This window comes from Colius striatus, chromosome 1, assembly GCF_028858725.1.
Source record: "Colius striatus isolate bColStr4 chromosome 1, bColStr4.1.hap1, whole genome shotgun sequence".
Taxonomy (NCBI): domain Eukaryota; kingdom Metazoa; phylum Chordata; class Aves; order Coliiformes; family Coliidae; genus Colius; species Colius striatus.
This window is the reverse complement of record NC_084759.1, coordinates 65308923-65325094: the sequence shown is the minus strand read 5'-3', so window position 1 is coordinate 65325094 and position 16172 is coordinate 65308923. Positions and strand designations below refer to the sequence as shown.

Sequence of the window (16172 nt, the reverse complement as noted above, 5' to 3'; positions counted from 1 at the left end):
ACCCAGCCAACAAATACATCTGAGGCCCCACTATCAAAAGGTAAATGCCTTCTTTGTAGTCAAAGGCAAACTATTCTAATCTTACTGCCATGTCTATGATACCAGTAAGCACAGCTCTCAACCTGCCACATCCTTCACAGGCCTAGTTCTTTACTACCAGCACCATGTCAATTGCTGACTATCTCAATACGGTCAAGAAACAGTCTTTCCAGTAATTATACACACTGAATCATAGTTCTGAAGCCATATCTTTCTTCACCAACTCACAAGCTGGGTGGATGCCTTGGTCTCTCAACTGGGCTCTCGGCTCCACCTTCCCCTGAGGTAGGCACAACAGGAAAAGCATATGCATATTGGATTCCATTCAGGAGTGGGAGGGAGCAATAGTTATCAGGATATATTTGCTACTCAATCAGACATTCCCTGTCTCTGACAGAAGGAAATGGTAACAAACCAGAGAAGTATATCCCATTAGCAGTGTCTGGTCTAGAAACCAGCATATGGACTGCACTGAAATGGTATACTGAAAATCTTATTCACTACAGTTTGGAAATTTCCACACCAATGCACTCACACAAACGGAGATGTTATGGGTCAAACAGCCCAGCTGCAATTATATAATTGCCTCTAAGAGAATAAAATTTGTTCCTGCAGGTAGAAAAGTCCTCATGTTTTCATTCCACTTTTTCTAAATTTCAAATTTCTAAATTTAAAAAGTGCCTAGAATTTGCTGCTGTTGGTTTTAACATCTTCGTTGGATCATGAAAAATTAATTCTGTTTTTCAAAAAGTACTGAATCTTACTGAGAGGACAATAAAGATGAGACGTTTCCTTGATGTGTTCCTATTTATTTGTAAAGAATGTGCAAAACTCAGTAGAGATGGAAACAAACTCCCTTATTTGGTTGAGGTTGCTGCTTGTTTTGTATCTGACCAAATTATTTCTCTCAGAATTGTGCTTCTCATGCTTCTCGGGCTATGTTTTGTTGTGCATTTTTACTGCTTCCTCTCTGTGTTTTTCTGCTGTCCTATATCAGAGATTACGAAGTAACTGTGACATCTGGTTGCCTGGCTGTTGCAGGCCTGCACGTTGGCTTGGGACAAGGACATGTGGCTGCATTTAGAGTGGAAGCTGTTCTAATTTCAACTGCCTGGCTCCATACAACAGCTTAGTGACTTCTTATAACTGCCTTAAATGAAGGAAGCATCAGACAAGAAAATATTGTAGTTAAGAGGCTTTTCCATTGCAACTAGAAAGATATTTGTCTGAATTAAATCTTTATATTTTGATTTTTTTTTAAAATAAAATCTGAAAAGTTATCCCAAGAAACTATATCATGATCTTTAGATGGCTGATTGGTGTCAGCCCTCTCCCTGGAATACACCTCCTTTTCCTTGGTATCACTAAATTAAATATAGCTTTTCAGGAGCCGTTGTCCAGGCAGACACCTCTGTCAGGTGGTGGAGAGCAGACAGAGGCCCGCAGCCAGCGCGAGCGTCTCTCTCCCCTGTGGTTAAGCATGGACTACAGCCTCTTCCTCAGTCCATCAGAGAATAAGGCACATTTCCATGAGGAAGGCCAAGGACACAAGCTATACTGGCACACGTGGTGCTTCTGTCTGGCTCCCAGCAGTGGCTAAAGGCCTTGTTTCTGTACCTGGCCTAGACACAGACAGTGTCACTTCTTTTGTTCTCCATTTTTTGTAAATTTTTCTGCATGTTTCTGCATTGTGAGAAAAAAGAGCACCAATTCAACTTGTTCTGTGCTCTTGCTCCTCTCTTCTATGAACTAAAACTAGCAGTTCTCCTACTAGGCCCAGCAAGATTGCTGTTTTCAAGTGATGCTGCAAGGAAACACCATTCTTTCTTTGAAGAGGAAATATCAGCAGAGATTCAGTCAGAGACCTGCAACATTCCTTGGACAGTGGCCAAGACCCTTCCTCGTTAGAGACATCAAAACTTAGGCCTGTCTGGTTATACTGGGTGCACGGGTAGCAAGGCATATCACTTCAGTAAGGGTGTCATGGGAAATGAGCCTCAAGCTGACTATGAATAATGCATTTGATCTCACAACAACCGATGGCCATTTGATCATGTGCAGAACCTGATCCTCTGCCTTGTCCCATTCTTCACCATTGTTACTCTGTGGACTTCTGGAACATTACTCTGCTATAAAACCCATGGAGAAAGGCAACAAACCTATGTTTTTTTTCCATGCTCTTACAGATCATACACTTAATTAAGCAACTATAATATAAAATATCACAGACACTGATTAAACAGTTTCCTCATCACCAGAATATCTGGGTGCTTAATAGGCTGTCTTGCATCCCTCTAACATTCCTGCTATAGAAAAATGCTGTATCTTCATATTAAAGAATATAAACCAAAGTACAGAGTTAATCCATATAAACATTAATGTACAAATCTGTATGTGAGGATACAAGCCTGATCTCCAAAGTTCAAGGCATAGGCTGCATGTATTTTTCTTCTCCTGTGCATTTAAAAGGAGTGTAAACCTGTTATGGAATGTCAGCACTTCCTTTCTTTTTTTCTGGGGGGAAATGTGAGCCTGTAGTTTATCTCAGCCATGACCTTAACCTTAACCATAACCCTTCCTCATATGCCCACAACTAGTCCATGCTCTTGTCTACACTGTCTTCTGACAAAGTACCTTGCATTCATCAATTCTTTTCAGACTTTTCGTTTTTGTAATCAATTTACACTCATCTTTCTCATTGTTATTCTCTTAAAATAGGTGACTTTAACTTTTCAAAGTAACATATCTCATTGTGTCATGCAGTAAAAAACTCAGATAACGTGGCTGAATGTAGGACTCTTCAAGAAAACAGTGCAGTCATTTATATTTTAATGCATGTCTCTTCAGCCTACTATTTAATAAGGAAGGTGCTACAAAGTCATGAAGCAATTTCAGTATATATATTTGAATTCTCATTCTCTCTCAATATATTAAGATCTTTCTTTAGGTTTACCACGAGTTCCTGCTCTTAAGGTCTACATGGCTAAAATGTCCAACACAAAGAAGCCCGATTAGGCAGGGCACATTTTCAAAATGGATCTTCTCTATTAGGGTACAGAACTTAATGGCACAGCAATGTGTATAATAATAAGAAAAAGATAACACTGTTGTCAGTGTTCAACAGATAATTTACAGACTTTTATGAACAGACAATATATAGACTATCATGTGACATTCTGTGATTAAAACATTTTAAAAAACAAACCTCTGAGAAACTCTTTTGCACTGAAGAGAACAGTAAAGTTGATAAAAGGAAGAGTTCTCCTTGACATCTATTCCATCATAATGATACCTAGAAAATAAAAAAATAAATAAAAAGAGAGCTGTCAACCATATGTTTTTCAATGAGCCAGCAAATAATTCATATTCCTCCTTTGAAAGCAGATGATCATGGTATTTGAAGAATAGAAAGTAAAAAAAAAGCTACATTTTTTCCAAATTCAATTGAAAGTTTGTTTTCCTCAACCAAAGAAAATTGCACAAACCCTTTACAAACTCTTTTTAAGTTTTTTGCCCCGTTTTCTTCTAAACAACAGAAAAAATAAGGCAGTGAATGGAGTGCAACAGATTAGTACAGGACAGTTAGCGAAGTCATGGACCAAAGCCTCAGCTGACAGAGGTCCCCATATCCCCATGGAAGCTGAAGGATTTAGTTGCAGTCGTTCCACAGTCATTCAGCATGAAGGCACCGTCCCAAATCCAGCCATCTGTAAGGCAGAAGCCTGGGAGTGTCTGCAGTGAGGCACTCCCAGAATAAAGGAGCTTGCTGGATCAAGTTGACAGCAAGTCCAGAGTAGTGGAGAAAAGTCACAAATCAAGTAAGGGCATGTCAGTCTCAAAGTCAGTACTCGACAGCTACTCAAAATGCCTGTAAAATTACTGTATCTCAATGCCCTTAAAACATCCTTTTTTCCAGTCTGAGTGTTCAGAGTGTGATTGTAAGTTTGGACACTGAATCAATGAAAGAGTATTGAACTCCCTGTGTTCTATAAGAGAGGGAAGCGAAAAGAAAGAAATGTAGCTGGAAGATCTGGGGTGGTCTGATTTAAATGGTTTTAAACAGTTTACAATATTTCCATTGACCGCCAGTGCAGGCTGGGTCACTCCACAGATATGTGCAAGGATGAAAAGCACAACACAGACATTAATCATGGCTACCACCCCCGTGCATCCTGGAGCCAGGCTCTCCTGACCCGGTGTCTCAAGGGCTCTGAGTAAGGTTGTGATGTCTGGCAGATGCCTCATGCAAGCCATTCTGTAATAAACAGTACAAGTTGGAGCACCAACTTTTTAAAAAACAGCCTGATCTAGAATCCATGTCTTACTAAAGCAGTTCTGATGTGGTGATTTTCATGGCATTAACTCTATTTTAATGTACTTGATGACATCACAAATCATTCTGGGTCTTGCAATGTAATACGGACTTGCGACCAAGAATTCAGCTGCTGCATTACAGTGCTGGAGCTGAACATTCTGAGATTTTAGGATTTTATTAAAGCAGTATATAAATTACATTTAAACAAAGGAAGTAAACCTGATACCTGGCATTGCCTCTTTTGCCCAACCTTCTTGTCCCCACATCTGGAAAAACTGACCGAATAAGCTGAAAAAAAATAAGCAGAAAATTAGAAATACTTGGCAAATTCATTCTAAAATGCAAAACCAAATCTGCAACTTTTTTTTTCTCCTTAATCACTTCTTTCGCTTTCCATCATTTGCAAGCTAATACCTGTTCTTACCTCTCAAATGATAGCTGTTGAACTCAATCGGGATTTTCCAGATTGAAAGCTACATAATTCAAGGGATTACCTCCCTTCAGCAGGATGTTTTTTTAGACTAGTCTGTTTTATCGTGCACTGAAACACAGTCAGTGCACACACCAGGAGACCACCCACAGTCACATGGGGTATATAAATTCGGGCAACCTGCAGGTATTGTGATTGTCTGGTACTCTGCCAGTCCAGCAAGCTTTACTCATTTAAGCAGGACTTACATAAGGGACTTTGCCTACACAATCACTCATGCAAGGGATACTTGCAGGATAGGGCTTGACTTATCTGATTTAAAAGAACTTGAATCATCAAGCTACAAAGAAACCTTTTGACCACCATGGTGGGAAATGTGAACTGAGGTCACACAACATCTGTCAAGGTTAGGCCATACAGAGTAACAAGATACTGTCAGGGCAATAATCCACTTCACTGTGATTATTCTGCATGAGCTGTCCTATGAAGACAGAGACTAGCCCAGGACAGAGGGAGCTAACCTTTGCTATATAGAAGGAACAAGAGTACTCAATGTTAGCAAGGAGTGAGAGCAAGCCTCCTGTCAGCAGCACAAAGCTTGGACTTTGTGCAAAGCGCAGTTTGCTGGTCCAAAGATCTGCTGAAGGACAAATTTCCCCAACTTGCACATATGTGCACCTCCAACTTTAATGGTGTTGGAGTTGTCCTGATTTTGCATGTTTCTACATGTACCTACCTCAGCTGCCCCATTTCTCAAACTGGTGCTTTAGCATAATCCTGTTCTCCTAAAAGGACAGCACGTGCAGCTTGGGTTTCTGTGGCATGAAATACTTCTTTATACTGTCTCTTCTACAGAGATGGTGGTGTATTTGGGCAGAGGGGACAGGGCGAATGAGATTAGTAGTGTCTTAGATCATCACGGTTTGATTCACACGGGGCTTGACTGCAAAAGTCCTTTTGTCAGTTTACATGCATGTAATGCAGTCAGGTTACTACAGCCTGATGAATTATCAACAGCTTAGCCCATTAGCTAGGCTGTGGTAACCAAGTACATGTGAACCTTTAGTTTAAACCAGGGTTACTGGTTCTGCCCTCCCCAGCTTCTTGCTGCATGGTCCCACCTTCTGCTGCAGAAGGATGGACCGCTGGGGAGCTGCACCCCAGCTTGCTCACGTGGGATATGTAAACTTGCACCATAATGGTCAGTTAAGGCTGTGAGCAAACAGTTGCCAAGCATCAAGCTATAGCAGCTATGGCTCATCAGCTAAGCTATTGTGCATGACCAGACTCATGTTTCATCCATGCCTGTTCCAACTTAAAAGTAAAATGCATTAACTTAAACCACAAGAAGGCTTAGGTTACAGGTGGTAACTCCATCATGCTAGAGCACCTGGAAGTGTACAGACAGTATGGGATTAATCTTACCTATGTGGCTACAAGGTAGAGATGTCTAAGCTAGTCATTACAGATCCTGTTGTCAATGGAGAAAAATAGTTGTGATGCACATTTCATATGAGCTGCCTGAGATGACTCATTTAAGATGAGAGGAATCATATGTTACTACATACTCCTCTCCATGGACTACCAAGAGATTTTAAAGTGACTAGCTTCATGAGAGGCATCTACCCTGAGCCAGGCAAGTTCTGCTCATGGGTTTGGCTGATGGGTGATGATCCATTAAGCTGCAGGAATAAATCACACTGGATCATTCACTCAAATCTTAATTTTAAGTAAGAATGATTTAACTTACCCAGCAAAAAAATTATATATTCAACTGAATTGGGAGAAATGATTCCTAAAATGAGGTTATCTGCATAAATGAAATTGATTTCAGGTACAACTTGTCCTTGAATTATTTTGATTTTGTATTAGAACAATGCTCAGTAGCTTCTACCATGAGCACTAATTGAATAGCAGTAAACCCAGGAAATTCTGAATAAAAAGTCTTGAGTGACCAACAATCATCACAGGCATTCCGTCGTCCTTAATTTGACAAATAAAGTTGAATAGCTTTGAAGAGTTTGTTGCAATTGGGATTTCTAAGTGGTAACTGTTCTGTGGGTTGCATCAAACTCCGTGTATTAGATTAGTGGAACTGTTTAAAGGAGACTGGGGTTTGTCTCTGCATTTATTTTGCCTGGATGATTCTATCGCAACATTTTTGAAGTGTGTTTGAAGTAAAATCTCCCCAAGTATAGTAAAAAGGAAAACTCAAAATTATGTAACAACCAAAGGGGTCTTCCAAGGAGAAAAGAATCATTTCCTCAGGGCTAGTTTATTAGCCTCGTGCTGTTTACCCTGGTAAACCTTGGTAAAACAAATTGGCAAAAGAAATCTTTTCTAGGAGAACACAGAACATAGCTTCCTGAAGAAAATAAACCCCATCATAGAAAATACTCAGAGTATAACTCCATCTGCATGAGGGCTTACCAGAAATATATTAGAAAAGACACAAGCATAATACATTACATGGACATTCTTCTCTGTTATTTAGTCCCTTTTGATACGCAGTGTGTATATTTGATCAGCAGGTTTTACATTTGGGTTTCTCTGCTTCTTATCTTATATATCTCTACTCTGTACCTTTCCAAAGGTGGATGAATTTACTTGACAGTAGGAATTTGGACTGCAGGTTTTCATGTACAGCTCATAGAACAGAGAACGCGGTACAGTGCATCCTTCACGCAAACATAAGTTATCAGCGATCCTTTAAAACAAAACCACCAAAATTAGAAGAGAGTTGCTAGCTTGTGATTTTAATAGCTCACCAGGTTTACAGTGAACTCTGTAATGATTACTCTGATTTTATAGAAGTGTAGAATAAAAATAAAAAGAGTTACTTCTTTTATATTAATTTATATTCTGGGGGAAAATATCTCTATATCTATATCTATATCTATATCTATATCTATATCTATATCTATATCTATATCTATATCTATATCTATATCTATATCTATATCTATATCTATATCTATATCTATATTCTATGTTTGGTTTTAGCTTTTTAAGTTCTACTTTCCTAGTTTGCACTGTGTAAGAGAGGTCATGTGAGACTCTACTAATAAATTAACTAGGTTTCATAGTTTTTAATAAAATATACAGCTTAGTAATATCATTATAACATTAACACCAACATACAAAGTGTTAGCATCTCTCTAATAGGATGTACCTTTGATCTTCTAATTACAGAGGTCTCTGCTACACCAAAGATAATATGATGAGCTTTTTTGCATCTGAAATGTCCATATGATGTTTTGGGATGGTGCGTGCAGAAACTGTGATGGACCAAATTCTGTTCTCATAGAACCCCACAGATTTTAACACAAGTTTAATAAAAGAACAGAATTTTAATTTACAGTTACTATATAAAAGAACTGCCAGGACTGACAGTGATTTAGGTGTTTAAACACTCATCCTTTGGCTAAATCCCTTAATCATCCTGTTTATCAGAATGGCTATAGTCAAGTAAATACAACTACTTACGTGAACAAGGTGAGGAAGACGTAAATTTAATTACTTATTAGCCTAAGGTATTATCTTCACCAGAAAAAAAAGACCTTTAATTATGAGATAATGCCTATGGTTTCAATGTCAGAAGATAATAGCCTCCTACAGTAGAAATACAGGGGGAAAGCTGGAGCAGAGATTAATTTTCAAAGCATGACACACTGATTATGTGATAGTGTTTTTTTACTCTGACTCTGCTTCCATTATACCAAATGATTTATGCATATTTAATTAATTTATCGTCTGAATGCTAGTGCAGCACAGTGCCAGTTACTCACTGTGTCTTTATTGATAGTGGAGTTAGTTGAGAAACCAGACTTTTCATAATCAATCATCAGGTGAGATAAGCCAGTTGGATGTTAAATCAGCATCCTCTCTTTTATTAGTAGCCTGATTTCATGCGGCCCAGTGCTTATCTTTCTGTATTAGCTGTATTGGAAGTAGAGAGTGGATAAGGTCTTCAGCAAACTGGCTTTCTAGAACTGACTGAACAAGATTATGGCTGTGCAGCCTGACAATGTCTACCTCACCTCTTATTTGTGCCTCTTCCCCTTTCTCCAGGGGAGAAGGCTAACTGCCTCTCCCAGGTTTCCCTCTCCCTATCAAAAGGCCCTGATATGCCTTGCTTTTACCTCCTCAGAGTCCACCTTCCCACTCACTAACTCACCAAGACACTGGCATTGCCAAGCATCAGGGTTGAGCTGTGCTAGGTGCCTCACCAGCTCCTCATCACCTCCAGCCCTACCACCCAGCAGCAAAGGTTTTGTGGCTAGACGTGACCTAAACCAAAGACAGGGAATCTGCTATGCCAATGGACTATTTCCCTTCACAGGGCTGAAAGGTAAATTAAATCTATTCTAGATAAGAGACCTGGCCGAGCTCTGCCTTCAAGAATTTCTTCAAGGCAGAAAATCTTATTTCTTCTAGAGCAACCATCTCAAAACCCTTTGTAATTGAGCAGTCCCAGCGGACCTTAAACCTAAGCCCAAATTCATCCTTAATAAAACAAAAGTCATTGGAAGTGCAGCAGAAATTAATTCATGCTTCAGTAGCTGGTTTCTGCCAATAGTTTTGTCTCAGCATTTAACTGCACAGTGATGAAATATTTGGGAATTTCAGTTCATGAAATTGCCATCTATCAAACTGCCAGCCTCTTCTAAAAAACAAGTCAAACACATTATTGGTGCTGACACATAATACAAAAATACTGTCTATCAGGAAAAAAACCCATTCATACAGAAAAGAGCACAGTGCTCCTCTTCTTGCCTGTTAGCCTTGAGGTTATCAAAACCTGCGTGTTTATGGCACACATTAAAACAAAACTGTTAGTGAAGACTAAAAAAAAAAGAGGAAAGTGTGGCAAGGGAAGAGGACGAAGGTTAAAGAAAAAGCCCGTGGTGAAAGACCCCCTTCATTTATCTATTACTCTCAATCCACACTTTCTGTGGGGTTTGTAATACGATGGGTTCGAGGATCTCACATAGACTCCTGGGTTTTGGGGTTGTTAAATTGTTAACTGCAAAGTTTTGGCAGTCAGGCCACTATACAGGTTTGCACGTCTGCTGATCCACCATTTCTGGATCGAAACCTGGTTTGGTATTGTCAGTGCACTCAGATGAATATATAAAAATTTCATAACATGATTCAGAAGGCTGTTATAATTTTTTTTTTTTAAATCATCATTTCATCCTTTCAAGGATTCAGTTTTATGCAGCGTTTCAAATTTGTTGGATAACTTTGGATGAATCTCTTCCTTCAGTCCTTTTAAAATGAGAGTAGTGGTATTCGTGTCAGAGCAAAAACACAGACTAACTCCTGCTGCTTAAGTATTATTAAGAGGGAAAATAAAAAGAATTGAGATTAGCTGTTGAGCTAATTGAGATCAAGTCATTCTCTTGTATGTCTTGTTCCATTCCAACACTGTTTACTAGCTGGACTCAGGTGTACTTGGGGAAAGAAGGGAGGTAACCCTGACTTTGTTCTCTTTTGTTCTCATGTGGAAGATGACGCTCTTCCTAAAGCACAAGAAAATGATGGTGACAACCTTGCTCCACCACTTGAAACTATCTGACTGAGGAATTCAACCATTACCTTCACCTCAAGGAAATACAACCTCAGAGAACGTCAAACACAAAGGATCACTGTGAATGTCAGTACAGAATCACAGAATCAGAATCATTTTGGTTGGAAAAGACTGTAAGATTGAGTCCAGTCACTAACCTCACACTGCCATCACTAAACCATATCCCTCAGCACCTCATCTACATGTCTTTTAAATATCTCCAGGGATGGTGACTCCAGCCCATTCTAAAGTTTAATAATCCTCTTGGTAAAAGTTCTTCCTAATGTCCAACCTAAACCTCCCCTGGCACAACTTGAGGTTATTTCCTCTTGTCCTATCACTTATTACTTAGGAGAAGAAACTAATCTCCACCTTGGCTACAATTCCCTTTCGGGTAGTTGTAGAGAGTGACCTTGTCTCCTCTCAGCTTCCTCCTCTCCAGACTAAACCATGCCAGTTTCCTCAGCATGTAAGTGTGCTTTCATCTTATCAGTCACCAGCGGTCCAGCCAGGGATGGGTCTCAGGGTCTTGTTTCCCCACCCCTGCCATGTCAAACTGCCTGCACATCAGTAAGACCCGTGCTAGGAGACTTTCGGTGAAACTGCCCTGCACTCATGGCAACGATTATGCACCATCCCTACAACAAACCGGACTTTTGTCCTCTGAAACAGTCATACTCCCTCTGCCAAACTCACCTCCCTCCACCCTCAGCCGGCCGGGGCGGGGGAGGGGAGTGGAGGAGACGGGGAAGGGGAAAGCAACCACGCACCAGTAGGTGACGGACTGTTTGATGCGGGAGATGTCTCTGCGCTCGGCCATGGCGGGACGGGCCGTTGGGTACTGGTCAGTGGGACGGCGGTTGCGGGGCGGGGTGGGGTGGGGTGGAGGTGTGGCGGGGGGGCGCTGTGTAACCCCGGGGTGCGGTTCCCCGTGCGCGGGTCCGTGCGGCGGACGGGGTGGGGGGTCGGGCTGGATGCCGACGTGCAAGAAGGGTCGGTGGGGCTCTCCCGCGTGGAGCCTTCCCCTCCACACTCGGGCCCCACCGAAACCCTGTCAGCGCTTCTCCATCTCAAGTGGCCGTTCTGCGGAATGAGCTGCGCTGCCGTGTGACTGGCGAAAATAAATTATGTATGGCTGGAGCAGCCTGAAAGCTTCCTAGCAGGTGGCGTTGGGTTACGCCAGAGCTCAGCTTCTCGGCCGCGACCCTGCCTTCCTCGTGTTAATTACCTGCTAAAAGCCCACGTATCGATGCACACTGGCATCCGTGCTATGTTACGAGGAGGTGACCAAAGCCAAGGTGTCGGTAGATAGCACAAGTAAAAGTGTTGAGGGAGGACAGGGGACAGGGGACAGGGGAATTTAATAGTGGAAGGTTGCTGGTTTTCTATTCCCTCAACGTAGCTCGCTTTTGGAGAGCAGTGCATACAGATGTCATGTATAATACATGTTGCTTTTAATCTGTAAAGCCTTGTGCTGTGTTGAGAATCTCGTGGGAAAGTGCTATTCACTCAATGAACTTTCCCTCGCTTTGAAAATGATGTCTGCCCCAAACACAGGTTAGTGTAGACAGTGTAACCAGTACAATCTGTGTCATCAATAATTGTCCTTAATAACCTGTTCTGGAAGCTTCCCTCAGTAGTTACAGTTCTTGGTCATGATTTTCTAGCTCCTAAGTGTACTCACCTTCAGCTTACACATCAAACACCCCTGCAAATACTGTAGAGTGACAGCTTTCTCAAGTTTCTTTAAACTAGCTGTTTTAAGAGCCAGCAACTGTAAGACTAGCTTGGTTTTGCCATGTAAGTACTCTCAGAGCTTCTGAGGTAGGTTTTGCAGTAGATCTCTGCCCAGCACGCTCACAATGATTTAGCTGTGCCTGACATGGGCTGCAGTCATAGCAGTGCCTTCCACTTAATATATACCTGAGGAAGAAGAAGCCGCATCTCCAGTTTCCAACAACTAGCTTGTTTACATGTTTGCACGTGCTTCTGAATCCTGATTGTAGCTCTCAAGGTTCATGACCAACAACTGACTTTTTGGTACTATTGAAACTCCACAAAGTTTGTGAAGCTCTCTAGGCCCAAAGGTGCCTAAAGAGGAAAAAACACCCCATTTTAAGCTTATCTAAAGCTGAAAAAAGATAAATGGGCTATTTCTGTGGTGACAAACTGAAACATGGGGACTCACACATATCAAGAAGTCCCTGGACAACACCTCAGAAAAGTTTCAGTGAGAGGAAGTGAATGTTGCTCAATGAAACTGTCCAGTTATTTGTTCTCTGTGGCTTGAGTGGTAACAGAATTTCTCTCACCCAGTTTCCAGATCATAATAATAAAAGAGATCTGTGTGCTGTTCAAATTTGATACAGCTGTTATCTAATTAGGATTTTCTAGTTTCTCAGAAAACATCTCTTTAACCTTTCAAATAAATATAATTTTTTTGTTGAGGGGGGGAGGCGGGGGTAGGAAGAAAGAGGAGTTAGTAGAATTTGATTGAAAACCTAAAATCTACTTCTTCAATTTAATCCAGTTAGATAGGACTGGGTGGTTGTACACTAGGTCAGCCTGCAGTAGGTCTTTATTCTTGCAGAAGCTAAAAGTTGTACTCTTTATCGCTGTCATGGACATCCTCCTTGAGTAAAATGAAAGAGTATTTAATGATCATGCACTTCGGCTAATCAAAATGTTGACATAAAATTAGGTCAAAATATGTGATAAGGAAAATCCTTCCCTCTCTGGCTTTCACCTATAACTAGAGCAAATTTAAATCAAACTTTAGGTACCGGACATCTTGTTGCAGTCGATATCTTTAGCACAAAATTGGCTCTTCAGATTACTGTCTTTCCACACACCTCTCCTAATATTCAAGAGAAGATTTGGATACCTTCTGAGATTTGGATAGTTTGTGAGGTAAGCAGACCATGTAAGAGCTCTTGCTGGTGACAGCTGTCTTGTAAAGGAACAGTGAAGTGCTAACATCTCTCAAATGCTTATTTAAGCACTTAAGCTAAAGTATGTATAAAAGTCATGAAAGCAAGTGAATCCACTACTGCTTCCATCACTACCAGCAGTAATAAAAATATATGACTGTAATAAATTGTATTTTCCCCTAGAGTTGAAAAAGCCTCAATGGTATTTATTTAATTTATTCTGCTATAAAAAAGAAATTGGTAAAAGAGGTTGAAAATTGAAAACAAGAACCCAAATCCCTCTCTGCCACCCATCAAATCAAGGCCCTGGAGCAACAAAATATCAAATTTTCAATATGAAAAGTTAAAAGAAATTATTCAGTGTTGGAGTAAGTGTTCTGGTAGACAAAGGTAAATATCCTGCTTTGAGAAATCAATCAGTACATTTTGTTGTTTTGATGATAGTTTTTTGTCTCTACTAGTTGACCTACTGGAAATGGAATGACATCTGTGCAAAGGTTTACAGATTTTTCTTTCTCTTGAGATCTGAGTAATGCCAATGACCAGGCATTACCTCCATTCGATAGGTTTACTGTGAACAGAGATCTTCAGAGACATAGCTATCTTTCAAACTTTAGTTTGAAATACATCACTTGTCAGAATTTAGAAAATACCAAAGATTATATCTGGTTGTATCATGGCATTTGGAACAGCTGCAAAACCAAAACAGGACTGCAGCTACATTCTCCTTGAGCATGGTGCTTTGAGGTTATAGAAAATTCCGTGCCCTTCACAAGCCACACGCTTGCACATGAATGGACATGAGGAAGGTGAAGGCTCCTCTCCTAAGTGCCTATGGAAAGTAAACCCTTCTGTGGATGAAACCCCAGCTCAGCAAAACATGTCAACATGTGCGCAAGACTACTTCATTTCAGTAAAGTGTTTTAGAAAGTGCTCAACTTCAAATGTGTACTTAGCTGAATTGTTTTGCTGAGTGGGGACTGATGGCTGAATTAAGGCATTAAACATTAATGACAGAGCTGGGAACACAAAATAAGATGTAAATTGGGATGTGTCAGGACTGGAATGAACTGATTCAAACAATGCAATTATTGCATGATTAAGAGATTGTGAAAGATGTGAAGGGTCGGATGACATGAGATGGGGGACAGTCATTGGCAATCGCTCCAGTCCTGAGACCGTCTCAGATCACCCAGTTTTGGAGTGCCTGGTGGGGATACTAAGAGGAAATTTCTTCCACACAGCAACTGAGACACTTATCTCTGTTGGTACAACAATAATCCTACGTGTTGCTCAGGGCAGCGTTGGCTACCGATCTCCTTTTGGCTAAGATGAATGAGGGTCCCACAACAACGTTTCTATGTGTCTCTGTATTCTTTGACTGCTTTTGGTCCTGCCACGAGTGGTAGCAGGGTCTATCTAAGCAGCTCTGTCCCTCTCATCCTAAGAGACTGTGGTGTGAACACTTCCCCCGAGACTCTTCCAGCCACCCTTTGTGCCCCCAGTACATGCAGTGCTTGTAGGAAGTGACTGTAGAACTGACTGCAGTTTCCACCATGTGCTGATGACACCTGCTCTTTATATTTCTCCCTCTTCAGACCAGCTCAGGGCAGCCAACAATTCATATGGTGACTCATGAAGATGGAGATATGGATAAAAGCCTATCTGTCCAGAAGTGGCTGAGGTAATGCTTGTAGGGGAAAGCAACTGCTTCATTTCTGCTTGGCAGAAGATGCTATGTTTGATCCTCCAAGTCTAAGTGGCATTTTATTGTGCTTCCCCCATTGATTCTTTCTGTGCTTTTTGTTTTGTTTTCTACATTCTGGATGTATACTGGAGTTAACTTTCTACTTAATAGGACAACCCATTATTAACAGCTGTGCCTTAAACTCTGAAATAGTGATGCTGGTTTTGCATGTAATTTGAACAGAAACATTTTCTTTCCAATAAAAGCAGGGGTGAGTCATACAAAAAGTCTCAGAGTCTGCTGGATCAAACAACAGCTCTGACATTAGGTCTTGTGCCTGATTTGCAGACCAAATGCAAATGACCCTTGACTGTGCTTGTGTATCAGGAATGTTTACGCAGGAAATCAATTAGTTTTGAAAGAAGGAATGGCATTAAGGGCAGCTTTGAAATATACCCAAGTCCAGCTACAAAAGTTTTTGAAAGAGAGAAAACATCTCCCTCCTCCACCAGCAAAAATACAGACTTTACTGGGTAAAGAGGTACTGTCTTTTGACAGGTAGAAGAGTTTCACTTAAACAGCTAGATTAAGCAGTAATTTTCTTGAAAGTGTTTGTTGACAGCTTTGGCATACTAAATTTGACATAATTAAATGACAATGCAGTTAGTTAACCTGCTCTTAGAATGACTTCTATCATAATAAATACAAATCCTACCTCAACAGTTCTTTGAAGGTAAAGCATGTATTATAGGAGTGAGGTAGTTTTATCTTCCCACCTTTTGAATGTCTTAGACCAAAGTGGCATATCAAAGAAGTACTGTGTGCATGTAGTGTTGGAAGCGGCAATACAATTAAAACTGTATACAGTTGTATAACTATTCTTGCAAGTCCTATATTCCTATGATTCTTTTACAAATCTTCTGCTGTTCAGAGCAGAATATGTGATGGGAGATAGCATGATTTATGTCTTGTTTATAGTTACATAAATGATCTTTTCATATAATACTTGTATCTGAGACTACTGGTAAATGTGAGGGAGAAAACACCCTAACAGACTTAATAAGGATTACCACATAACCGCTGTAGGAGTAACAAAACTTGAAAGTCCCAGGACCCATCTGAGTTTTTCACATCCACCAGGATCTTGTTTTGAGCCAAGGGGTGGACTAGACACCGTCCAGACATCCTTGGCAACCTAA

General features: G+C 40.6%; 1 protein-coding gene across 1 annotated transcript in view; it reads right to left on the bottom strand.

Moving 5' to 3' along the window:
- RFX8 (regulatory factor X8) overlaps positions 1-7424 on the bottom strand; it is a 28532-nt gene extending 21108 nt beyond the window's left edge. The window contains exons 1-3 of the mRNA XM_061998125.1: positions 7368-7424; positions 4581-4642; positions 3245-3331 (exon numbers count right to left, since the gene is read on the bottom strand). Of these exons, the coding sequence (XP_061854109.1) occupies positions 3245-3331; positions 4581-4642; positions 7368-7424 (206 nt within the window). The remainder of the gene's footprint in view (positions 1-3244; positions 3332-4580; positions 4643-7367) is intronic.
- Between the last annotated feature and the right edge of the window lie 8748 nt (positions 7425-16172).